The 26,709-nt window shown below is 46.5% G+C and overlaps 2 protein-coding genes across 2 annotated transcripts in view; one reads left to right on the top strand and one right to left on the bottom strand.

Moving 5' to 3' along the window:
• Window positions 1-5,906: 5,906 nt before the first annotated feature.
• LOC135895830 (neprilysin-1-like) lies at window positions 5,907-21,288 on the bottom strand. The gene is made up of 4 exons (XM_070533260.1): window positions 20,589-21,288; window positions 17,200-17,665; window positions 16,150-16,294; window positions 5,907-8,439 (listed from the first exon to the last, which is right to left on the bottom strand). Exons 1-4 carry the CDS (start codon window positions 21,286-21,288, stop codon window positions 6,364-6,366), a joined length of 3,387 nt encoding a protein of 1,128 aa, XP_070389361.1. The 3' UTR covers window positions 5,907-6,363.
• Window positions 21,289-21,655: 367 nt separating this feature from the next.
• LOC135895840 (sodium- and chloride-dependent GABA transporter ine-like) overlaps window positions 21,656-26,709 on the top strand; it is a 95,790-nt gene continuing 90,736 nt past the window's right edge. The window contains exon 1 of the mRNA XM_070532950.1: window positions 21,656-21,697. Coding sequence (XP_070389051.1) covers window positions 21,676-21,697 — 22 coding nt within the window. The 5' untranslated portion in view covers window positions 21,656-21,675. The remainder of the gene's footprint in view (window positions 21,698-26,709) is intronic.

Below are 26,709 nucleotides of genomic sequence, written 5' to 3'. Positions count from 1 at the left end.
AAAAACGATGGCCCAAAACACAAATGCCAACACCACCCGAGAGCGATGCAAATACTATGAGCACGCGTTATGAACAAAAGATTTTCGTGGCGCCAAACGACGGGGAAAATGTGGCGATACGCATTCCTCTCGGCTGTCATTGCATATGGCTGCCCATTAGCATAATTCGCGCGGCTCGTCGCAGCAAAAATTATGGCGGAAAATCTCAGCAATGGCGGCCCTGCGAAACGTCACGCGTCGTCAAAATGACGTTTACGAAACAGCCCTTCCTGTGACGCTCCTCATGAGATATTCCTTCAGCCAATCAGCAAGCTGGCATGGCGCATATCTTGAATCGCCACCACATATTCGCGCAATTGCAGATGCATTGCACTGGCTTCTGCACGCTACCGCTCACATTCTTTTTGAAGCGCTAACATCACAATATATCTGCCAAGGACCAAAAAAATGTATTAGTCCATAACATTTGCAGCTCCACGTCACGTTTCGTCATCTTGATGAAAACGCAAAATTGCATTTTGCAATACTTCCGCTTCCCGGCACAAATTTTAAAACACGTGACCTCTCGACAGCCAATCAGAGAGTAAACATGGCGGATAATGGCGGCCGTGCAGCCGCCATGCGTGTCCAGAATAGAGCCCCCGTTTCAGTCGCACAAGGTCGCCAGACTAAACATTTCCGGCCAACTCTCTCCGCTGATCATCCACAAAAATATCGATACAATACTAAACATACCTGGTAATGTGTATAGACATATTAGTGGGGTATTTGTTGCATAATTTATTAGTTATAGCACAAGCAAACAACATATAAGCATTGTTCTTCATTTTGCGGCAGCCAAAACATTTTTGCCTTGTCTGGCTACACTGCGGCGGCGTTCGCCGCTCGGCGGCGTTCGCTACTGTGAGTGTCAACCGTGTCGCGAAAGCTAAGAAGCGGATACATTCCAGAGGGTTGCACACACGAGGGAGTTCATACGGTGAACAGTCACCAGGGGCGCTGCAATACTATTCTCGATAAAGTCAGACATGATAATCATCTCACTATTCCTTGTCCATTAGGGTGTTGGCAACGCAGCACAGCGGCATGGCTGTTCACCGCAGGAGCTTCACTGAAGCTATTAAGGCCGCCAATTGACTAAATAAGAATGACGCTCTAACCATAGAAATGGGAGCAATGGCTGTCACTGCAAAACGGTGCAACGATATTCTAGGGTGAATAGTGACGCATCACACTGAATATGTACCCATTTATCTGTGCGCGCGAAGCCTCTGTGATGCATTGCGGAGAGCGTGGGGCCAGACGACACAATTGATTGCTTGTCATCACTTGCCCTGTGAAATTGCTTGTGTGCTCATGTGCGCAGTATTTGTGCACTCCAAGATGCTTTCTGATTAAATTAAATTATGGTGGTTTTACGTGCCAAAACCACGATCTGGTTATGAAGCACGCCGTAGTGGGGGACTACGGAAATTTGGACCACCTGGGGTTCTTTAACGTGCACGTAAATCCAAGGCCGGGATTCGATCCCCCGGCCTTGTGCTTAGTAGCCCAGCACCGTGGCCAGTAAGCAACCACGTCGGGTGGTGCTTGCCGATTGCCTCTGCTGGAGCTAACAGCGATCACAGGCGTATATCGTAAGTGCACCGCAGCAATCGCATTTTGGCAGGTGAGGGCTCCTGTGTGCTTCATAAAAAGAGACTTCGAGTAGAGTAACTACTCGAGTAACTACTCGAAGTCTTCGAGTAGAGTAGAGTTGCAACTGTTTAGTGCGGAATACGTGTGGTGAAAAAATGACATCGCACTGGATTTAGAAAAGCGAGTGGTCCTCGACGCTGACTGATGCCGGCCTCGACGCTGACCGGTCCTCCACGGTGACCGATGACAGAGCACTCATTGCGAACGACAGCTGCGATACGTCGTCGTTGGAGAACACCACGCACTCCTCAGCAACTTCGTCCACCGCGGCGCATCGACGCCTTGCAAGCGGCTACAGTGACGTGCCGATAGTTATTTGCTGTGCGCTACCTCTCCACAATGCAGGCAATGAAACCGTGTTGGGGGGCCATCGCAACACGGGACGATCAATGCATAAGCCAGCGACAGTGGACACTTTGTTTTTAATAATGGTTTTCAGTACATCACCGATGACAGTGCGTTGTGCGTGTTTTTATTTCGGTGGTCAAGATATGCCTCTCAGCTCCGCACCCCGTCGCTGTTGCCGAATAATATGCTGGGCGTGGCCCAGCTGTGGTGGGTGCGCGCACAAGAGTTACATGCCTCGAGAGGAGCGTGATGGACAGGCGAACTCGTGTCAAACTCGTATATCGTGAAACCAAGTGCTAAAACGAAGCCCACACCAATATGTGCTCGGAAATGCGAGCGCGGGCACGTAGCGGGCCGCGCCAAGCCTGTAGCGAACCAGTCCAACCAGGAAAGAGGAGTGGGAGCGCTGCCTCATGGTGTAACGCGTAACGTAGTGAAATTACATTTTCGTCTAATACATATTCAGTGTACATCTTTAAACATTAAAGCGCTTATAAACCACGTCAGGGTAACTAATATTATCGTACTAAATGCATTTATTTTACAACTTGCTTGTGCATGTAATGCACTCGGTGGAACGACAAATATGGGAAAGAAGGCGCCGACTATGCGCCGACGGTATGATCACGTGAGCTACAGTTTGTCGACCACCCACAAGGCAACGCCTTAAGGATGATGGCCACCCATAGTGACTCTATATAAAGCAATGAAGCTGGCGGAGCGCCGAAAAACAAACTGTTTTGGTACTGTTAGTTCTTTCATCTTGAGGCGTCGCCAGAGCTCGTGAAGGTACCGAGCTTCGGCAAATTCGGCGGATCCTGGGGCGCTACAACGCAAAGCCATTTCAAACTTTTCTATTCCAGTTCTGCAATCAGCCCTCCACGATTGGTCAAAAAATTATCGACCCTTGCGCCTGTCTGTCACGTGCCGTCACGAAAACCACGTAGACGCCCAATCTTATATAATATGTGAACACTGATTATACATGATTCGACCGAACGAAATAATAATAATAATAATAATAATAATAATAATAATAATAATAATAATTCCTGATTCGACGGTTTTTTCGTGATTAGCGATAAAGGCGTCTTTTGAGCAATTGCTATTGGTCAAACATATTCGCGTTGCGCCCACTTCGCCTGTCCGTCACGTGACATCAAAAAACCGTGAAAACTCATCGCGTTACAATTACGTGTACGCGTTGAAGGCACATTAATGTGCAGAACGAAACAGAAATATTTGCTGAAAATCCGGAAACCACCCTGCTCCGAAAGTAATAGAAGATGGCTACCCGCCGATCGCTGTGGCACTGAATACGCGGAGCAGCCGGGGAGCGTGATTTGCGTATAATAAAAAAAATTCCTTGCCAGTATAATGTTATCCAGACATCTTGGCATGTATACGAAACCACTCTTGTCAACTATTCTTTGGTGAGGATCCGTTTTAGCGACATTTTTAGACTTCCGTTGCACGCCGCCGCGCTTTTCGACCAACCAGCGCAAGCGGAAGCGGATCAATCGCAGACACTGGCACCACCCTCCTCATCCGGTTATCTACTTTCGCTTTGCTGGCTCGGCCCTATTTAAACTCTCTGCACTTAAAGGGACACTAAAGTGAAAAATGATTTCTTCTACATCTGTAAATTACCGCCCTACAACACCAAAAACACCACTCTTACAACGATAAGACGTTTGGTAAGCCAGAAAAAGCGCAAGAACGAAATACGTGTGGCGACGCCTACTCAAAAGTTCATAAGATTGATAATGACACTTGGCTGCGGGGAGATGAGCAAACGGAGCAATGCTTTCCCTACATAGACAATTCCAGTGGAGTTTCTGCTTGAATTTTTATTATCCCCCAGCCATTAACTTATTTACAGCAGCCAAACCAATCCAATGTACTGCCCAAGGAATACAGATAAAGACAGGTCGTATATTGGTAATTACATAATGTTCGCAAAAGCCTGTCATTGCGTGAGTGAGCAAGAAATGTTTCCTTGCCTCTTCCTCCATCGGAAAATGAATTAGAAGAGTATGCAGTGTTTCAGTAACAAAGCGTTATTAGTCTGGCAGCATAGTCGTTATTGACAATGGTACCATGATATGGAAGTCACTGAAACATGAAATCATGCTAAGTTTTTAAGGACATGCTTGAACAGCAACTTTATAGTGGGGGCCTAAAATAGATTAGAGGGTCTTAAGGGCAGTTTTTGTGTTGGTTTCACTAGCTGCTGTGTTGGCGCAACTGTGATGTTGCTTAAAAAATTCAGAGGCATTCCACTCTATGTGGATAGCTGACCAGCGGAGCTGTATAAATGGTGATCGATGTGTTAATAATAAATATGTCTAATGGAAATGAAAGACACATGCCACAATAAATTTAGTTTTTGTCCGCTTTTTTTGTTGTAACCTTAAATTGCATACTCATTTTGCTTCTCCTTCTTGTATTTCCTTTTTTTGTTTAATATTTGATCAACAGAGTAACTATCGCTTTATGATCACTATGATATAAGGCCAGTGGCTCTGTGGCGACACCGGAAAGGCTCTTAGCCAATGTAAGTTCTGTACGGGACCGATGACGTGTCGTGGGCACACTGATGTTTGTATGACATTGACTGCCGAACCTTTCCAAGAGAAAGGCCACGAACCACTTTCCGTCTGGCCGAGATACATGTACGTTGAAATCACGCACAGTTACGATGGGAGTGGAGTCGGTAGAGGCGATCCAACCAAAGGTGCGCACGTTTGGCGTTTGCGACACGACCTTCGTCCGCATTATGTGCGCCTGCCGTCACCGCGCATATTCCCGCTTCTGTTCACGAAGGTGTTCTTCGTAGGCGCGCTCTTCTTCCGCAGACATTACCACACGTGGACTATCCATTGCGCAAGGGGAAAGGAACTTGTATAAGATTACGTGATTTGCCTACAGAGCCCGTGACGCAGAACCGCAATCTATATCAACCAGTGTCGGTTCCGGTTTTACGTTTCTTATTAAGATATTTTCACAAGAATACGTTTTGACACTTTTTGCGTTTGAACGCAGCTGGGGCATTCCCGGCGATGCGGTTTTACTTTATGTTTTAGCTCTTTTTACTCTGGGGCGGCGGCCATTTTTTTTTGCCTACGCAACAAAAGTACAAAAGCGTGGAAGCTGCTATTGTGAGCATAACTGACGCACATCAACATTGTAAAGAACTAGCGAACTAACTTAAGAAAATGGTACACTTATAATTTTTCCTTGACAGAGATTAAAACCGCGCGTAACACGCGCGCGTGACAGAGAGTAAAAACCGCGCGTAATAACAATAAAATCCGCACACACAGACACATAGGTCACACAGAATACACACCAAAGACAATCCTTATTGGCTAGATAAAAGGCTTTCGTACACATCTCCAAAGTTGTGTAGTCCAATGCTTCGACGCATAAGGCACCATAGTATTAAGACGCTATCACTCTTAGGCTCCACTTGCAATAACCTACTAGATACAGACATGAAGAAAATACTGTAACCAAGCGCCACCTCTTGCAACTCCTTTCTGTTCGCCAAAACATTTAGAAAAACAAAAAATATGCCAAATTACTTGGGTATACAGACATTCTCAAGCTCCAACAACCCCTCATGCGCAAACATACAGAGCCAGCAGGTAATAAAGCCATTAAAGGCATATGGGACACCATTTGTTGTACTCAAGTGTAGAAATCATATGATAAAAGAAATTGAAGTGTGCGAAAAAGTAACTTGCCGTTGGTGAGAGCGGAACTCACACCTGAGCCTACACGCCCTCCCCCCCCCCCCCTCCCAGCATGAGTTGGGCTCTCATTGGCGAAAGTTTGCTTTACCGTGCACTTTCGTTTCACTTTACGTTACCATTTCTACACTTCAGTAAACGCAATAAATGATGTCCCATTCAGAAGGCCCCATTCAGGAGGAGAAGGTCGCATATCGAATGACCACCTCCTTGTCGGTGGATCGCACCGTCGGTCGCGTTGGCGAGATTCCGTTGTTTCCGTGGCTAATAAGAACTGGGGCTCCTCGGTTTCCTTTCAAATACTTAATATGGTGTTTCTATTTTATGCTTATTTCGTCATTGTGTTTATTTTATAATTCCCACCATTGATTCGCACCGCTGCTTAGGCCATTGAGCCATCCTTTTCGTCGAAGTTACATCTCACTCTCTTTTATAAAGAGAGAAGTCTAATGCGTTATTTTGACACACACAGAATGCATAAAGTACATTCGGCGAACACATTGCTTGACTATGCGGCCACAAGGAAACTGAAAAAAGTACACAAGGTGGTCACTGAAATATTTCAAGCGAAGATAGCGCACTTGCGCTCAGGGTTCATTGGAGAGTGACGTCCACACTCAAACACGCGGGCAAAGTCGGCGCTATGCTTCAGCGGTGCATTGCATAGCTCTTCGCCGCCGTCCTCACCACAAAAGAAGTAGCAGCCGAAAGAGAAGAACAGGCCGTCCGCTTCCATGGGGGAGGACGCTTTGTCGGCGTGCTCAGTTGCGTTGCTGACGTCGTCTTGAAAAGCCCGCCATGCGACGGTGATTCCCGCCAAGGCTGCCTGGAGCTCTTCACCGAATGTTCTCCGGTAGCCGGCCCCATTCGTCGCCAGGCAGCTGCGGTGATCGGCTAGGACGGTGCGACACGTGGAACTTCTCTGCAGGCAGTGAAAGAACAGTGTCGCCGCCAAGCGAGAACCGATCCCTGCATATAAAACTGATCGCGATGCCTTGTCGGTGTACCACGGAAAATGCAGATGGTACGGGGTGAGAACAAAACTTCCGCGCGCGACAGAAAAGTCGTCGTCGAAGTGCCATGGGCGACGACGGACTTCATTGGATGCTGCTAAGTCCAAAACCATCTCTACGCGTGCCTGAACTTGTGTCAGATGCTCTGCGAAGGAGATGTGATTTAGCAGAGGACGACCGAGACTCACGCTGGGGTAGGATTCGTACATTGACCAGTTTGTGTCAATACTGAACGCGTCCAGGAGAGCGAACGTCGCGTTAAAGGTGCCGTCAACGGAGTGCAGCTGAGGATGATCACCGTATAGCGGGCGGTTCCGGTGAAGAGTCTCAAAAAACGTGCTCCTCACTCTGCGTGCGACGCCGACGATCTCTTTCACCTGCTCTTCGGCGCCGTTGAGGAGGAAGTTGTTGACGGCGTGCTGGAAGAGCCCATATGTCTCCTTGAAACAGATTAGTTTCTGTTGTCTAGTGGCTTCCTCCAGCGACCCGAAAAAGCTGCCTCGTATCCTAGTATTTGTATAAAAGATGGCCGCCTGGAAAGCTAGAAAGCCCATTAGGTCTGTGGCTGCGGCTTCTCCGAGACTCTTGAGAAGGCTAAACACCGCAGCAAACGACTTAAAGTCAAAGACGATAAGCGAGACCACGTCAGATGTGGAAGTCCTCAGATACTGCTCAAGGACCGCGTTCCATTTGCCTTCCGTGATTAACGGCGTTGCGATCTGGAAAACTAACGTCACGTTCCGCATAACCTCCTCCTTGTCGGTGGATCGCAGGTACACGTCGAAGACGTCGGTTGCGTTGGCAAGAAGCTCCACGAACTCTGAGAAGCGAGTCTCGTTGACGCTGCTTCCTGCCAGTGCTTCGTAAGCGACGCGTAGGTAGGACACCACGTGCAGAGACGCGATCATGTTGCAAAGTCTTTTCAAGGTCGACTGGAAGATCAGATCCAAGGGAAACGCCAGTACGCGACGTCCACCTCGCTCACGCTGCAGCCGCACGTCGATGTCGAAGAATACCGGCAATGCCAGGCGTCTCGCCATGAAAAACACGGCAGACAGAAAGTCCGAGCCTTCACTCTTGTCTGGCCACGTCAGTCCCGCTTCAGCCAACACAGCCCTCAGGTCAGCAACGGCTGTGGATTCTTCAGGAGCGAGACATGCCTTCATGTAGCCGACAGCCTTGCTTATCGGATCTCGTTCCTTATTCCTGGCGTTGGCTTCGCCCATCCTCGACAAAGCTGCACCGATGAAGGAAACAAGGTTATCGACGCGCGAAGATGTTTCGGGATGATTCTGTGTCCACGAACCGCAGGCGAACCTGTAGAAATTGTCGCACGGGTCCCCACTTCTGTCAACGGCGTCTCGAACGAGGGCGGAGTAGGCCTCGGCGACGGCGGTGACTGCATCGGCCCTGGATCGCGGGCTTCTCGAGCTGGCGTTGCCTTTGTGTAGGATGGCCTCAGAGGCAGGCCGGTGCTCCACTTTGAAAAGGGCAATGATGCGCCACATGACAGCTAAAAGGACGCCAGCGAATATAACGGTGAAAATGGCGACGCCTAGGAGGGTCCATACAGAATGCGGCGACTTCTTCGATGGACTGTTCGCCAATCTGCTTCGAGCGGAGCCCTGCATGCGGCGTGAAAGTGAAAGTGTTTTATACAACGTGCAGCCGTCATCCACTGTTACCGCAAGCAGAGATGCTTATAAGAGTGAAACATGCTATAAATTCTCTTGTAGCTTCAACATATGAAGTTTTCAAGCATTGGCTTAACAAGCGCCGCAATTGTGGCGTTTCTGTGAAACAGTTATAGTGCAGCAAGAACTTAAGACCTCCAGTAACATTCAAGCTCCTAATAATGGAGGTGTTCCACGTGTATAATAAAACCATTAAATATCATGAGGTCTTACATTACCATCTGAATATGATTTAGGGATACAAAGAGCAAATCGTATCTGTGCGAGTACGGAGCTGTGACTTATTGCTCGAATACGAGAATTCACTTCTGTTTTGTTGGGTGAAATGCCGTTTTGTATAATAATTTGCAGATGATGACGTAAAAGCAATTTGCATCGCCGGTAAGTTGCTTTCCGCCCACTTTCATTTCACCTCACATTGCAATTTCTTCCCATTTCAAGTAAACAAAAACAAATAACTTCTTGTCTATCTGCTTTTCCTGGCTTTGTATGGTTAAGTGTGACTAACAAAAATTGTGCACCTCTCTTCCCCTTCCCCTCGCTAATGCCACATAAGCCAGTTTGCTGGATCTGCATGAACACAAAAGAGCGAATGTTGCTTAGAAGCGGATGGCTTTGATCTTGGCTCATGCACTGTACATTTCCTTAATTCTAAGCACGCGACACACCTGCTTGCCCCACGCGAAGAAGGAAACCAAGAAAAGGTTTCGACCTAACTGTCGGAACCCTAAACAGACTTGCTTGAATTGACCTGACGGACTACCAATTATTTACGTAATCCATCTAGCAGATCACTCACCGCTGGACGCCATAAGTACACAAGAAATGCCTCTGAATAAAAATTATTATTCCAGGGAATTCGTGTAGTACCCCTTTTAGAGCGGGTCATCTAACGGCTATAGACTGCAAAAGGGTACATTAACATCAAAACGCTGTGTTTTCCACAACTCGTGAAAATAGTGCTACAATATCCTCGCACACACACACACACACACACACATCATCGTCATCATCAGCATCAGCATCATCAGCCTGGCTACGCCCACTGCAGGGCAAAGGCCTCTCCCATACTTCTCCACCCACCCTGGACATGTACTAATTGTGGCCATGTCCTCCCTGTAAACTTCTTAATGTCATCCGCCCACCTAACTTTCTGCCGCCCCCTGCTACGCTTCCCTTCCCTTGGAGTCCAGTACCTAACCCTTAATGACCTTCGGTTATCTTCCCTCCTCATTAGATGTCCTGCCCATGCCCATTTCTTTTTCTTGATTTCAACTTAGATGTCATTAACCCACGTTTGTTCCCTCATCCAATCTGCTCTTTCTTTATCGCTTAACGTTACACCCATCATTCTTCTTTCCATAGCTCGTTGCGTCGTCCTCAATTTAAGCAGAACCCTTTTCGTAAGCCTCCAGGTTTCTGCCCCATACGTGAGTACTGGTAAGACACAGCTGTTATACACTTTTCTCTTGAGGGATAGTGGCAACCTGCTGTTCATGGTTTGAGAATGCCTGCCAAACGCACCATCACCACCAAGAACGCTAACATAATCCTAATTCATAAGAAAGGGGACGCCAAAGACTTGCAAAATTATAGCCCGATCAGCTTACTGTCCGTTGCCTACAAAGTGTTTACTAAGGTAATCGCAAACAGAATCAGGAACACCTTGGACTTCTGTCAACCAAAAGGCCGCGCAGGATTCTGTAAAGGCTACTCAACAATAGACCATATTCACACTATCAATTAGGTGATAGAGAAATGTGCGGAATATAACCAACCCTTATATATAGCTTTCATTGATTACGAGAAAGCGTTTGATTCAGTCGAAACCTCAGCAGTCATGGAGGCATTACGGAATGAGGGTGTAGACGAGCCGTATGTAAAAGTATTTAAAGATATCTATAGCGGCTCCACAGCCACCGTAGTCCTCCATAAAGAAAGCAACAAAATCCCAATAAAGAAAGGCGTCAGGCAGGGAGATACGATCTCTCCAATGCTATTCACAGCGTGTTTACAGGAGGTATTAAGATACCTAGATTAGGAAGAATTGGGGTTAAAAGTTAATGGAGAATGCCTTAGTAACTAGCGATTCGCTGATGATATTGTCTTGCTTAGTAACTCAGGGGACCAATTGTAATGCATGGTGACTGACCTGGAGAGGGAAAGCTGAAGGGTGGGTCTAAAAATCAATCTGCACAAAACCAAAGTAATATGTATATATATATATATATGGAAGCGGCATATTCTTCACATATGTGGGATCAAATAAATTGGTTGAGTCCACTTGAGTGTATGTATTATTTTGTCCTGACTCCAGGAAAAGATTGGGCCACCGCAGGTCTTGAGAAAGTCCAGGCTCCTACGGCCGCTCCTTTTGCCGTAGTAAAGCCTGAGGAAAGGACGCTCTCATGACGCGAAAGATGTCACGAGAAAATGCTGTCTGAACGTAGAGTGCAAATCGTCAGTAGAGGGTCACGTGCATGGCGGTGTCACAGTCGAAGACATACCCTTAAAGGCTCGCACGAGAGATAGAGGTTCACATGCTTCCGCAATCACGCTCTTTGTTGAAGTGCAGCATGGCAAACCAAGACATGTTCTCAGTGCTTGAGCTTGTAAGCTCTCCAATTTACGTAAGCAGCAGGGGCGAATGCTTGTAAAGGTAGGTAAACTGTATTGTAGGTAGCCTACATGAAGTGTTTCATGCAGTTGGAGCAATGATGCCTGCTATATATTTAAGCACGTGTACGCAGATGCTTAATTTCGACTTGAGCATCGACACTTGCTTAGACCAGCCCAAGTTTTGCTCTATTATCACTCTTAGGAAGCTGTGGTGCGTTACGTACGGTATGGCTCAGCAGTTAATAGTAATCGGGTAGAGATGCATCGCCTTGCGTGTAATTGCAAGGGCCGCACACTTCGCAGTCGCCAGTTGTGGACCTCGCTGCGGCGAATACTTCGATATGACCCGCACTGCACGTTGAAGTCTTGCACGAAGTTATGGCCACGAAACACCAGAAGCCCATATGCAGATAACTTCAGCGCACAGGCTCATGCTGATAGTCTCTAGCAATATATTGGCGAGTCCAATAAGATGGATACTAAATAGCGGGGAGCTGAGTACGCCTCGTTCAAGAGCGCCGCATTTGATTTATTGACGACTAGTCTCCCCGTATGTCGTCGTCATAAATATGGTATGGCCTGTAAGGTAGCTCATTAAGCAATGAAACATCCTACCTCCAATTCCTAGCTACTCAAGTGCGTCAAGAACGGCGTCATGCAAGACAATGTCATATGCGCCTTTGACGTCCAGAAAGAGTGCTCGTTACAAGCGTTGACGCTTCTTATCCTGTTCGACGGTTGACATCAAGTCAATCACGCTGTCAGTGGAGGATGTTCCTTTGCGAAAACTCTCATCATGTGTGGGTAAGCGCTGTATTTTTTGAGAAACCGCTCTAGCATCGTCAGCCCCTTTCTCTCCATGATCTTACCCACGCAGCATGCCAAGGCAATGGGTCTGTAGGAGGATATGGCATGAGGTGTTTTGCCGTGCTTCAGAAGCGCTACGACTGGTTTTCAATTTCTGCGGCACAGTGCGTGAGCTCCACGGCGCAGGGAAGAGGGAGCGGAGGAGAGTGCGTGCGCCTTCCCGCACGCACTGCGCAGTGTATGTGACGCCATCTGGTCAAGCCGCTGATGATCTTCGAGATACAGCCAACCCAGCGTCTAGTTCTTGCATCGTGAACATAACGTCAAGCCGCTTATATGTGGTCGGTGGGGCTTGTCGGTCGATTGCTGAATGTGGACCAGAACCTACAGCCACAATCACATTGCAGTAGTCCTTCGCAACCTACACCTCACACTACACTGTACCACTGTGAGAGACCGGAATGGGTACTTTTCATGAGGGGCAAATCGTACGTTGCGCATTACCTGCCATATTTTACAAAGTTGCTTGCGAGGATCTAGGGAAGTACAAAATCAACTCCAGCGCTTAGTGCCCAGTTTATCAAGGTGCCAACAGACATGTCGTTGAGCTCGGTGACAGATAGCACGGTCTGAGGTAAGTTTCATTCTTCGGTATTTCCTCCCAGCGCGACGACGCCCAGCTCATAGTTTTTCATACTCGATTTCGATGGAGCTTCTAGGTAGCGATACGCATATGAGTCTTGTTGTGTCATGAAGAGCTGTGGTAATATGACGTTCTAGATCAGGCGGCAAAGATTGGTTTCAGCAGGCGTTGTCCACCAATATCTGATAATTTCGCCAGTTACTACAATGAATACGAGGTCCAGGAGTTTGAAGGAACCATTGCACTTGTACATACGTAAATATGTGGTTGCTACCAAAAGTCGCCAGATCTGTGCACCGGGATGTTAAGGGTAGGAGGCTTCTGGACATGAATGCAAGGTCTAAGGAGCTATATGTCTAAGGTCTAAGGAGCTATATGTCGGGCCTAGGGGGAATGTAAGCGAATCGTCATTAATGCTTGCGAAACCTTCCTTACGGATGAAGTTTGCCAATTCTGCCTCCGGTCTATTCGTCTTAACTCTGCCCCATAATGGGTGATGGGCGTCAAAGGCTCCGATGATTATATATGGTCCAGGGCACCAATGGACGACAGAACTCAGGTGTAGGCGATCAAGTTTATTTCGGTGGTATGTAGTCTCTAACGATCGAAAACACGCGCTGGTTAGGCCTTACTGTCACGCAGATACATTCATTAGAAACATGTTCCGTGACAATATGTCGGGCGCACATCACGTCACGACGAATGCACAACAGATCTTTGCTTGTGGAAATCTTTCTGTGACCAAATTTGTAAATACCTTGATAGTGGGAAGGATGATAGAGTGTTGGGCTCACAAATGACCATGAAAGGGAAGTCATAACTGAATAAGCGTTTTCCAAAATCTGAAAGCTGTCCACGCAGACTACACTCGTTCCACTGCATAACAACAGATCGACGCACGCACTCTTCGAAAGAACAAGTTCTTGCTGATAGCGCCTTATATAGATGCTTCCGTAGAACCACGAGAAGCGTCTCTATGGTCTCCATAATTTGTAACGCAGCCAACGCTAATGGTGTGCGTAGAATAGAAAGCACATTAGGCATTGCATTCAACCGTTGTCTAAGCCTGCTCTGGACATTGGCTCCATCAAGCTTGTCCGCAGGGCAAATAGTAGAACCTTCATCCGTATGATCCTTGCGAGGACCTATCGTTGGCAGGGAAGGACTGGCAATCTCAGCAGCATCTTGCGCGGGGCCAGTCACTGCGTTCTAGCCGGCTTCGATATGCCGGTAGTGATCGCTCGGTCTTTCTATACATTTCCGGATTCTGTTGATGGTTGTGCGGACAAGATGCGGGGCGCTTGTTGAGTCTCCCGTTCATGTTCTCTGTACTGCAGGCACGCTTGCGCTTTTGCCCTGAGTGGCGTCGTCATCAGGGCACGGATTCAGCGGCCTCTCTGCGCGAAGAATTGTTTCTCACCATCCTGCTGAGGATCCGTATCTCATGTACGTATTTTGGACACAACTTTCAGGTTGCGCCATGTGATCCAGCATAGTTGAGACACTTTGGTGCATCGGCTTGACAGTCTTCTATTTGGTGAATGCCTCCCCATCGTGGACATGTCATGAGGTTCTTGGAGACTGCACTCACGTGACTTGCTTGCATCCGTGGTACTGTAGAGGTTTTGGCACGTATGGCCGCACAGGATTCCTTACATAACCCACTTTTACAAACGCTGGCAAATAAGTTGAGTCAAAAACCCCCTCAATGCAACGTGACTGTCCGAAGCGATGAACACTCAATATCCGAACTGTTGATGTGAAATGTCTGGTGAGATTCTCGTTCTTGATTTGAGAGTACACGTCAGAGATCACACCAATTGAGGTATCTTTTCCATACACTTTTAAACGACGCACCGAAATGCTGCCAAGTGCCTGAACACCCTTCAAATTCTCTAGTATGGTCGCATCTGTCGCATCAACCGTAAGTACGTTCTTGCGGGCGTTGATGCGTACTTCATTTATCTGGCCTGGGGCTATAGGGAAGAACAATAATGCTAATAATTGTCTATTAAGGCTCTCAATGTGTTCGCTAGCTGATGTAGACATTGGCCCTATCAGAACGGACTGAACCTCCATAGTCGTCATCAACTCGCACCGTGGTGATGTGCGGCATAGTTTTCAAAACTGTGAATGCACCCTCTGATTCCATTGCCTATTCCGTGAAACTATCCGTAGACTCGTGGAGCCTGATGCTTCCACTGGCGGTGTTTTCCACCTGGAGCAATGTAGGTGATGCATGGCCGACTCCGGGTAGCCTTGGAAGAAAGGCTTCCCCCTTTGTAACCGAAGACGCCCCCGTGAACGGCGCAGACGACGAGGAAACACCACAAAAACAAAGCCGAACTAAGCACCTAAGAGAACCGTCTGCTTTCAGGTTACGTATTTACAGGTTACTTACAGAAGGCCTGCGGAGCAGACAAATCCCTAAACGTCGTGGTCTTTAGCTCGAAGTTCTTGCTCTTTTTCTTCTTCCTATGTCAGCGATGTATTTGATTCACACGCGTGAATAAGTGTATGGAAGTATTAAAGGATAACAACCGTTATACCCGTGATACCGCTCCCGAAAATAATTCCTAGGTACAGCCTCAAATTACTCATCTATGGCGCGAGTGCCTGAACGCTATCTCATGCATATATGCGTATATATTTGACCATTACATCGTATGAACTGCACATTTACGAGAAATAATGATGCATAGGAGTTATTTTTGCTTCTGTATCCTTCGCTTATAATAATCTACCGCAGAGTGTACGCATCGAGAGGGTGAACGTGATGTGCACCACTGCAATATCTTAGTGATATCGCGCGTGCATCGACCGCACAGCGTGCCATTGGCCTTGTGAGGTTGTCAGCGGGCTTCTCAGTGGCGTGCCAGGGTGCCACTTCCTGTCAGTCAACTTCACAGAGACTATCGCTTTCATGCAGCACAAAACTACGTCGGTTTGGCGTCTTCAACGCCCACTGGTGCCGCAAAACTTCCGGCAGCCATGGTCTCCGAGTATCGCACTTCGATTGATGAGCACCGTTACTGTTTGCCCATAAAAGGCATAAATGTTCCATCCAACGCATGAAATCTTGAAGCTACAAAGGAATTCCAGAAAGAAGGTTTCACGGTTGAAAAATAACTTTTCCTGGACTGGGCATTGAGCACTAGACGCAAGCCACTGCGAGTTAGTAACTTTATCATACGAGTCAATCGGAAAGCACGCAGGTTGTGTCGCGATGCCGAAGAGAGATTGATGTGAGAAAGCCACCGCATTCACCGGGAACAAACTCCTACCTCAAGAGTAAACGAAAATAAAAACGTTTAAAAAAACATCTCGAATGATCTACACGCTGTGGTGGCTGAATGGTTATGGCGTTCTGTTGCCGACCATGAAATAGCGAGTTCGACTCCACGCTTCGGCAACCTCGTCCGGATACCGGTGAATGCGAAAATGCTTCTGTGCCGATCTCAGAGGGCGCGTTGTGAAATTATACGAAGCACCCTAAGGTCACCCTTAGGGTCTCTCGCCTGACCAGAAGCCAAAGCACACAATAAATTTGGATTTTTGAATGTGTCACTCACATAATGTATCAAAGACGAAGCGAACTCGCTGTTCGTCGGAGTTTGCCATTTTCGAACTCGAGACAAGGACCGGCTCCTGCGTTGTCCGGCTTTCGCGGATCTGCTCGGCGATCCTCGTTTGCTTTGACTTGGCGACACCACCTTGCTGTGAAAGGAAGGAGCGTCGCGTTTAATGAACAGCAATGGTTGTTTCGTCGTAGTGGCCGTCTTTTAGCAGTCTAAAGTTTTGCAGAAAGCAGTTCGAGGATTTTTTAACTAGCCTGAGTGAAAGATCTCCGTTACGAACGTCGCGCACAATTCCCACGACTATGGTACTTGTTGTGATTTTATGAAATCTTGATTATAGACTTTCCAATTGAATCTGTTTTTATAGCGGTTTCGTGCACGTGGAAATAAAAATTGTGGTAACTTTTTTTTAATAAGCGTTCATCAAATGTTTATTTTCGTCCAGGTGTTAGTTTTTGATTTGCGCTACCCTACTAGGGGAGAGGGGGCGTCCAGAAACTCTGAATTGAGAATATACATGTAGTGAGCTTAACAATTATTTCTTAAAGTGTGCAAATGACCTTCGACGCCATGCACGTATTTTTGTCGTTTCCAACTCTCTCTCTCTGGCGCGTAAGTTAATGAGTCAGCCCTGTGATCCTATCAAACCCAGCACTACAGTGAAAGGAATGGTTAACAGAAAAACTGTGCCATTAAAGGCACCGCGATGAATGCCCTGTGGTTCCCGCATTTCGATTGGGCAATCGCTCCTGGGAAGCATTGCTCTTGAAAGCAACCGGTAAGGGAAAATATCTTACAGAACGTATAGCTGCAATAATTGATTTTGTCATGCCATGCAAAGAGTGCCAATGAATACAAAGAACAGAAAGGCGGCGGCTGGGTGATCACAAGGCGACCACAAGGCACTCAAGAGGCAGTCATCTTGTTATCTACATGTTTTCTGGAGCCATTTGCACACAAGGACTCCATCATTTGCTGCGAAATTCACGGCTGGAGGTCTATAAACAGAAACGCGCGCGTTTGTATTCTTACGGTATAGCTTGCCTGGGTGAAGCACTCGCTGGCGATGAAGAGCCGGAGGGCTTTTCAGCAGCGGTGGGTTGCAGTCGTCTCCGAGTAGGAAACCCTGCTGCTGCAGCTGCGGCCTCGACCATGGACAGTTTTGGCGAGCGCTTGGGTGAAATGTTGTTGGGTGATTTGTCAGCGGGGCTGCCCGATTGTTTTTCTCGTTGCAACTGACCTCTGAATGCGCGCCAAAAGTGCTGCAGGCGGGGGTCCTTTAGCGAGAGTGTTGGTCGACGGTGCGTTCCTGATTTCGGTGAAGGTGACCCGGGCTCTGGTGTCTTATCGAGCTCGGCTTTTGGTGAGCCCGCCTCTGGTTTGGGCGACGTGGGTGTTGACTTTGGTGAATCTTGCCTGCGTTTTGGCGCCTCCAGTTTTGGCGAGTGGGGCTTAGCTGCCGGAGAGAGGTCGCCCCCTAGTTTAACAAGCTGCTCGAGTGGCGTCGAACCTGCAAGTACGAGTGCGAGATGAGCGCATCAAGCACATGAGAAATGTCGCACTTAAGCAGGAAGTATAAGTTCAGTCCATGCTGCGGGCGTGTCTTGTTTCAACACGCAAGCGTGTTCTGTTTATCGCGGGTGTTAGGGCGCCAACTACAACGGTATGATATGACGGTTTTTTCTGGCCTTTGTTTTCGTTCCTTTGATGCTGGTTTTCCCATTCCCATGAATTCTAGCAAGAATACGTATTACGCTTACGCTGAATTTTCTTTAATAAATTGGCATTATTTTGTCGCGGAGATAATTGATGTTGTCTTTGCAATGCAGCGTTCGCTTATACGCAGAACGAAAGCACCTTGCTGCTAAACTTCCACTGTGTTGACTAACGGATTGTATAGAGCTTTTGTGTCAATGATTATGGGTCTTTGTGGAAAATAACTCCACTATGTATGGTAAATGGGGAACACGTAATATTCCAAGTTATTATTTTGATGGAAAGCTGCGGAAATGCATTAATGAATACATTATTGCGCCAAAAAGAAGAATAAAGATTGGGAGGGAGAGTAGGAAACGACAGACTCCCTCCCAAGTCGTCATGTTCCTTTTTGGCACAATAATTCATTCATTAGATCCCAACCAACTCGCCAAGCAACAAGTTCTACTCGAAAGTATATTAGTAGTCTTGTACTCATGTGCAAACTGAGCTAACCTTTCTATTGTGGCAGGCAGCGCGAAATTGACGAAACACAAGCGCTTACTTCTATGGAAATCAACGCATGAAAGTGCTCACACATATATATGTAGGATGACAGAAAGACGAATGCCAAACAAAACAAATAACGCAATGTTGCGTGCGCGCGCAAGGCACCATTTATCCAATTTAGCCTTGTCGATGCCATCTTTATAAACAGGCAAATTTAACTCCTCAAATGCCATCAGAACGACTGTTGTAGGAATCTGTTTATGCACTAAACAGTCATCATTGCCGTGCTACTTAAGCGACCATATGATGGCTCGGATTGAAGATAATGACGACAACCAGGCAGTACTTCTAGAGGGCAGCCATCTTTTGTCGCACATTGCGGAATTGGCCGAACGAACGAAAGAAGAGCAGCTATGGCACTCAGCCGGTCCTTATCGCATGATGGCCTCAAGTGTTCGTTCGCCATGACCTTTACATCAGCTTCCCTGTCATTAAAGCCGTAGCGGAGCGCACGCTGCGCAAATAACTGGTGGCGAGGATCGAAATAAAGTGCGTTTGCTTTAAGCGGCTGTGCGAGATTAGAAGATTCTGGGACCGAATTCACAAAGCCTATCTTTTGGAAGTGCTCTTTTTCGATAGGCCGGTGGGTTCCGCTAATGATATGTCCAGTGACCGGATTCAGTGCGTTTCTTTTTTTTTTTACGAATGATTCTAGCGTAAGGGATTTTTTTCTGAACACTGACCTAGAGGTGCCAAGCAGGATGCCCAGAGGTTCACGCTCGCGTGAGCTTGGTGGACGGCAGTCAGTAAACAAAGGTAGCGCGGAACGCGCGATAACAGCATACAACAAAATGTCCAGATAAAGTGAAGTATCGCAACACGAGCGTACCCTGCGCACGCCATTTTCTCATTTCGAATGCTGAAGGTAGACTGGCCTATGTTACGTGCCAGTGTCGCGTATTGTTATCAACCAATAATCTCAGTATTGTGACTCTTCCGCTAACTAGCTACACGCTCGGCGCAAGCCGCTTGCTACGCCTTTCTGGACCAAGTCAAGGGCCTCCTCAATGTCCTCCTTCAGACATTGTCTGTGCACCGTCGAAAGCGAACCGTGCAAACGTGGTGCATTCTCGCGCCCCCTTTCCTTTCTTTCGAACACCTTAAATATAACTTTTTTTTCGGTAACTTATTTGCACAGGTAATGCTTTGAATGGGACGATAGACAAATGAAAGAAGGCACCCATAGTTCGACCACGTGATTCCCTTTCCGGCCGCCCGTGAGGTAACGTCCAAGTGGCTATAACTGAAGAAAGAATCTGGATAAGCAAATGAAATTGCAGGCGCGCCGACAGTTCAATTTGAATTCTCTATACGATTACCTTATTCCACTGAACACGCCATCACAGTTAGCGTAGATCCCGAACTATTTAAAACTCAACCCGCCGTGGTTGCTCAGTGGCTATGGTGTTGGGCTGCTGAGCACGAGGTCGCGGGGTCGAATCCCGGCCACGGCGGCCGCATTTCGATGGGGGCGAAATGCTAAAACACCCGTGTGCTTAGATTTAGGTGCACGTTAAAGAACCCCAGGTGGTCAAAATTTCCGGAGTCCTCCACTACGGCGTGCCTCATAATCAGAAAGTGGTTTTGGCACGTAAAACCCCAAATATTATTATTATTATTATTATTTAAAACTCGAGCCTTCCTCCTTGGCACCCCTAGTCAATAGTGTCTATTGCGATAGGCGTCTAAGTATACATATTACAAAGCAACTTTGTAGCTTCCAACATACACTTCACAAAGATAGATGGACTTGGTTCTTGAGGTCTGACACTTGTTTGTTTGTTTTATGTAAAATCCCAGCAGGTCGGTTTCAATCCACACACCTGCAGGAGATGGGTTGGTTTCTTAAGCAACCCACTTGGGGAACTTACGGGGGGTACATAATTTGGAGAGGGAGAATCAGGTCAATGATTGGAACATCGTCCAGCTTATGCACTGGCAGTGATGCCTTCAAGATTACGGCAGCACGCCACAATCTCAGAGGCCACTCTTTTGTCGTCGCTCGTTCTACCTTTACGCGAGGCGAGGCTGCTGGCTTAGATAGTACTTGCGTTACCAGGGCATGTGCAATGCCAGACAGACTACACTGGGTACGACTGCTTTCGCTTACAGAAATTTCTAGGTTTCATGCATACGATGCTTACGCCGTGCACCAAATTGCTTCATACCTTCGGACGCAGGTGAGCCTACTAGCCTCGGCGATCCGGGGTCTCTCGCAGAGCCGCCTGGTATCGGTGAACCGCCTGTACTCGGCGGACTAGTAGGCTTCGGCACCACGCTGCGTTTCCGTGAAGCTTCATTTTGTACCTTGCCACCGGGTTCAGCTGAGGTCCCAATTCCTGAGGAAAAAGCTTTCTGTGTAGGTGAAGACGCGTCGGATTTGGCACCGTGAGTCCCACTTTTCTTCGGCAAGGGCACAACCGGATTCTGCTGCGAATCCCCAACAATCGGCGAAGACTTGACCAGTAGTGGGCCCGCAGGTTTCACCGTTGGTCGGCCAGATATCGCTGGCTTTGCTGACACTGCAGCAGCTGGTGTCTGGTGCCCCAATACCTGGGGTGAACCTATTTGTAGTCTCGGGGTCCCTTTTGGTGAGCCTGTCAGTTTAGGGGACTTAGGGCCACCTTTGTCGACAGGTGCACGGGACTTCGCGGCTGAGTCTCTTGTCGGCGTTGGCAGCGTTTTCTGACCCGGCGATCTATAGCCTGGTGACTTAGGAGAGTAAGCACCTTTCTGCGATGAGCTTTTGCCTTTCGAACGCCTTTCTGCAGGCACTTTCTCTTCTTGAAGTTTAGGAGAGCGAGAACCAAGGGGATCGGCGTCCGCCATCTTCTTCATTGTCTTCTTCTGCGTGTGAGACAGGATCATAGATAACGATGACGATGGCGATAACGACCACTGCACTGAACCTAGTGACGCTTTGCATTTATCAGAAATCGGGTGAGAATCCAGCGAGAAAGGGAGAGGGGGAAGACAAAATGCTTCGGTGAGCCGATGGGCTGTAGGCGTGAGATGCAAATTTAACACTGAGCTCAAAATGTTGATCTTAAAAAAACTACGAAATGTTTATACAGCTATAAGCAAGTTGGCAACATTGAAATTGATTTTACAGAAAGGACACAAGAAATAAAAATGTTCTTTAAATACATATGAGCTGAGCTAAACTGCGATAGGCGAAAGCCTATCTATGACTGCCTCTGTAGCAGTTGTCTGAACTGTTCTGCGAACGGACGCCGCCGTGGCCGCGAGCATGGGATGCAAACGAAGCGGCTGCAAGGTATGTGTTGATCGTCATTCCGTTCAAGTTAAATGCAAGAAGATGTACGCGTCCCCTCAAAATCCATGGATAACAGATAAGCTCTTAGCTTTAATGCGCAAAAAGGATAATCTTTATAAGAAAACCAAACGACAACCATTTAACAAGAATTTAGCAATCCGGTACAAAACGTTTTCTAACCAGCTTTCTGCCACATTGAAAAAAGCTAAAAAAACATGGTACGAAAGGAAAATTTTGGAATGCGATAAAAACGTAAAAAAGAAATGGGAAATTCTTAACTCCTTCTTAAACAGGGCAAATAATCGCGAAGCTATAACAGAAATTGCATACCAGGGTATGGTATACAAGACCGCCAAAGAAATGTTGTTGTTGTTGTTGTTGTCCTTAGTGGCCGTGGCACATACCCACAGTGGGGGATTGGCCAAGAATCGGGCGGTTTAATTAGGTGCCTAAAAATAATAATGATAACAAGGGAGTTAACAATTTGGGCGTGTGAGTTTAAAAGTAAACGTTTTGTGTTTGGAGAAAAAAGGAAATAATCAGATCAAAACCGGGTATAAGATAATAATATTAATAACAATAATAATCAATAAAAGATAAGAAATAAATAAAAAAAAGCTATGGTTGGGAGGGAGAACGATCAATCTAACATGGAAATCGATTGGTTTCAATGAGGTAATTTTGGATCGCCAAGCAAACATTTCTGTTGCTGAACCCAACAATGGAGGCTCCAAAAGACAGGATCAGAGGCACTGATAAAGTTAAACCAATAGAGCGAAGCGGGATTTCAAGCAGTCGTTTTCTTATAATAGAAAAACGTCTGCAAGACAACAAGAAATGGTCGATTGTCTCCGCTTCGCCACAGAATGAGCATAATGGTGAGGGGACCAGACCAGACCTGTGGAGGTAGAAGTTCAATGCAGGTATACGGCAGCGCAGCTTCGTGATAGACACTTCAATTTTCCGTGTTCGGCAAAAATCTCTGTTCCAAGGGTGCAGGAGATGTCCGTAATCCGCAGAGTTAGTAATTGCGGAGCCTGACACTGACTGTATAATGATACTCCTGCGAAATCTAGCCGCCAAAGAAATAGCTGATGCGTTTGCTGATTTCTTCTTTAGCAGCGAGCTACAGCCACCTGCGCATGACAATCCCGTGCCCCAGCGCCTGCCTCATTCCTTCTTTTTATTTCCAACTACATCTCAGGAAGTTCTGAACATTATAAACAACATGAAAATAACCGGCGCCGGCATCGATAAATTACATCCTTCCCATATAAAATTAATTGCACCCCTACTAAGTGATGTCCTTGCAGACATAATCAACGTCATGTTTAAATCAGGCAGTTTCCCACAAGAGCTAAAACAAGGCAAGATCACCCCAATTTTTAAGAAAGGTGACCGCTGTTTAATTTCTAATTATCGCCCCATCTGTGTATTACCATTCTTTAGTAAGGTAATCGAAAAGTTAATAGAAAAACGTTTAACTAATTACCTTACAAAATTTAACATTCTCTCACCATTCCAATACGGCTTTCGCTCGGGTTACTCGACCGAACTGGCTCTCGTTGCTCTAACCGATCAACTAAAACTAGCTATCGATGAAGGGATTTATGCAGCGTCAGTGTTTGTAGATTTAAGCAAAGCGTTTGAGAAAATAAATCACCGCATCTTATTTCGTAAGCTTGAATCATTGGCAATCACCGGCCCAGCGCTCTTGTTACTACAAGATTACCTAACAGACATAATGCAAATAGTAACCATTTCAGCCGTTCATTCTAAAACCATGTTCACTAATAGTGGTGTGCCCCAGGGTTCTATATTGGGTCCCCTTTTGTTTTTATTATAAGTGAATGATCTGCCTAACTGCCTGTCCTTTTCGAAATGTATACTTTATGCAGATGATACTACTATTAATAATTCCAATAAATGTATTACAACCTTAGTATCTAACCTTAATAGCGACTTACACAGCCTGATGGAGTGGTGCCAAACTAACCAGCTACAGATAAACCCGTCTAAAACAAAATTTCTTGTATTCACTTCCCACCAACGAACACTTCACTCCATTCCTCCTATCTTATTAGGCGGAAGTCCTATCCCTGCAAGTTTTTCATGCAATTACCTTGGCATAGAAGTAGACAAACATCTTAAATTTACTGAACACATAACCAAACTAAAACAGAAGATTACCTACGGGATTAGGGTACTTCTAAAAGCACGAAACTTATTTGACCATCAAATATTACTATCATTATACTTTTCATTTATTAATTCCCACATCATTTACTGCGTTACTTGCTGGGGAAACACTTACGTAACCCATTTAAACTCATTGCAAATTCTACAGAATCAGGCTATTAGGATAATTACATTTAGCCCATATAATAACAACGCCTCATATCTTTTACGAACTAATCAGTCACACAACTCGTTAAATATAATCTAGGTACCTTTTTGTTCCGCCAAATCAATTACACACGATGCGATAGGTTGTTACCACAGCCTTCTCTATTAAATACTAATATTACCAGGTTTGCAATAAATAGTAACTTCATTTTACCTAAAATCCATACTAATTATGGCAAACAGAGCGTCCATTTTTCATCTATCGCATTTTGGAACGCACTACCAATTTACATAAAAACACTTAAAATTCACGAATTCAAGAAACAACTAAACGATTACATTATGTCGAATACTGATGCCTAGTCCATACTCATAACATTTCTTTCAGGGTCCCTTCATTTCATTTTCATTGCGATACCGTTAGGTTTCTGTTCTTGCATCACATATACATTCGAGTTAACAAATTCTACTGTGTTCGTCACGTCATCTACGCAGTTACTTCATCAGTTATCAACGAGATTGTGTTACAGAGCTTTTTTTCATGACATTTATGCATATGTAATTTCTTCAATCATGGTATTCATACTAAAACCTGTAATTTTTTAACAATGTGTTGAAAACTGCTGTACTTTTGTTTTATTACGTTTACTTTGTAAAGGAGGTCCCATTGCAGTGTTTGACTCCGGGACCTCCTCCTGAATATTAACAACTTGTAATCATTCTAATGATCTCAATAAAAACCGATTCTGATTCTGATGTCGGCGATATGCGCGCACGCCCACGCGCATGTCCGCGCTATCCTACGCGCCCACACGCACAGCGCTATTGGTATGGCGCCTCCTCTCCTTGCTCCCCTCGCCGGTGATAGCCGCTTTCCTGAGTCCACCACGGACAGCGCCCGGACACCCATGAGCCACTGAACTTACGCCTTAAAATAAAAATGTTTGACTTCACGGTGGCATCGCACCTTAATAGCCGGGTTGACTTTCCATCGTCGCTTCTTTGTGGATACTTTGTTTCTTTTCATTCTTATCAAAGGCGTAGGCGACGTTATTCACCTACAACTTATCGAAAGCCAGCGAAATTCGATCATGAGCGTCACGGGCTCCCTTTGGCACTTGGCCTCAGCTTCGTTCTCACATCGCGAACCTTAGAAAAACCGGCCAAGGGGGCTTAGTGGCTGTGGCGTTGCGCTGCTAAGCATGAAGTAGCGGGTCCGATTACCGGTCACGGCGGCCCCGTTTCTATGCGGGCAAAATGCAAAAACGCTCACGTACCATGCATTGTGTGCAGGTTCAAACAACTACGGGTGGTCCAAGATAATCCGTAGTCCCCCGTTACGGCGGGCCTTATGATGTACCTTATGTAATACCCCTTTACAGGGTCTTTAAGGAATAAAAATGAAATCATGGTTTTGTCAAGTAAAATCACAAAACCTTCAAAAACCTTTGGCTATAGAAAATGGCGCGTTTTTTTCTTTAGTTTGTGTTCCCACTTTAATGCGTGCGTATTACTTCGTGCTTCTAATATATTCAGGACCGCACGTCGCGTCCGGTCAGTTGCTTTCCTCCTTATCCTATGAATGTTCTTAATGGCGCCACTGTGAAGTTCTAAAATGTCATAAACATCCCTATTGCAAAAACCAGCATCTTCCTGGGCCTTCCAGTGTGAAACCAGCGCATTTTTTGGCCCTGGATCGCAGTGGGTACGCTGGCGCTCGCTGGAACTCACTGGGACACCAGTGAGAACGCTGGATACGAGCTGGATCACACTGGAAGATACGCTGGTTCCAATGCCATGACACTGGGGCGCACTGGTTTGTGCTGTACAGGCGCTGGTTCTAGCTGCAGTTCGCTGGTTCGCACAGGACACTGCCATGGTTGTGTCTGTGCCGCGCCGGTACCAGTACACAAGACGAGCGCTGCTGAATACTAAATGCTTTATTCAATTTCATCGCTTGATAAGAGTCTTTTATCGTAAATAACGCTATATCTTGGGGTCATAAAACTCTATTTCGTGCCGCAGTTTGGAATAAAGGTACGTGAGCTGCCCTGTTTATTCATGCACATTTCACACTGAAGATCACTTTCGTTTCTTGCATTTTCGCTTTTGATTGGCCGGATAGCTAAATTCTTTAACAAAACTACGCAAACGCAAAAGACGCCGCGTTTTTTAGTAGTTCGCACCTAACATACGACTGGTAGTTGTCGCCGTTGTCGCAGCGTTGTGGAGTGGACATGAAATGCAGAAGTTCTTCACACTCAAGCGAACGGACCCCGAGTTCGAAGCCTACCGCTGACTGATATTATCGCATCGATAACAAAGCTGAGGTGCTTCGCGTGCTTCCACTTTCCCTATGGTACTAAAAAAAGCTTCTGAGGCTCAAATACACCCATTTTAGCTTTCGCCAGCAACCCACGCCGAGATCGGTCGCCACCCAAGCTAAGGCATAGCGTATCCGCCGAGTCCGTCTGCACGCTATCGGCGCGTCTAGGCTCAGGAATCAAGACGTTTAACAAGGATAAATCACTCTGTATTTCAGCTTTCGCATCGGTGCTCTTAAATAAACCATTTTTTCATGTCTACAGCGCCAGCACAAGAAGCGATGACCGCCGTGCGACGCGTCATAAAGACAGGTATACATGCGCTGTCGCCGAAGGCTCCCA

Source organism: Dermacentor albipictus, chromosome 2 (genome assembly GCF_038994185.2).
Source record: "Dermacentor albipictus isolate Rhodes 1998 colony chromosome 2, USDA_Dalb.pri_finalv2, whole genome shotgun sequence".
Taxonomy (NCBI): domain Eukaryota; kingdom Metazoa; phylum Arthropoda; class Arachnida; order Ixodida; family Ixodidae; genus Dermacentor; species Dermacentor albipictus.
The sequence above is the reverse complement of the archived record's forward strand: the minus strand, read 5'-3'. Positions and strand labels throughout refer to the sequence as shown.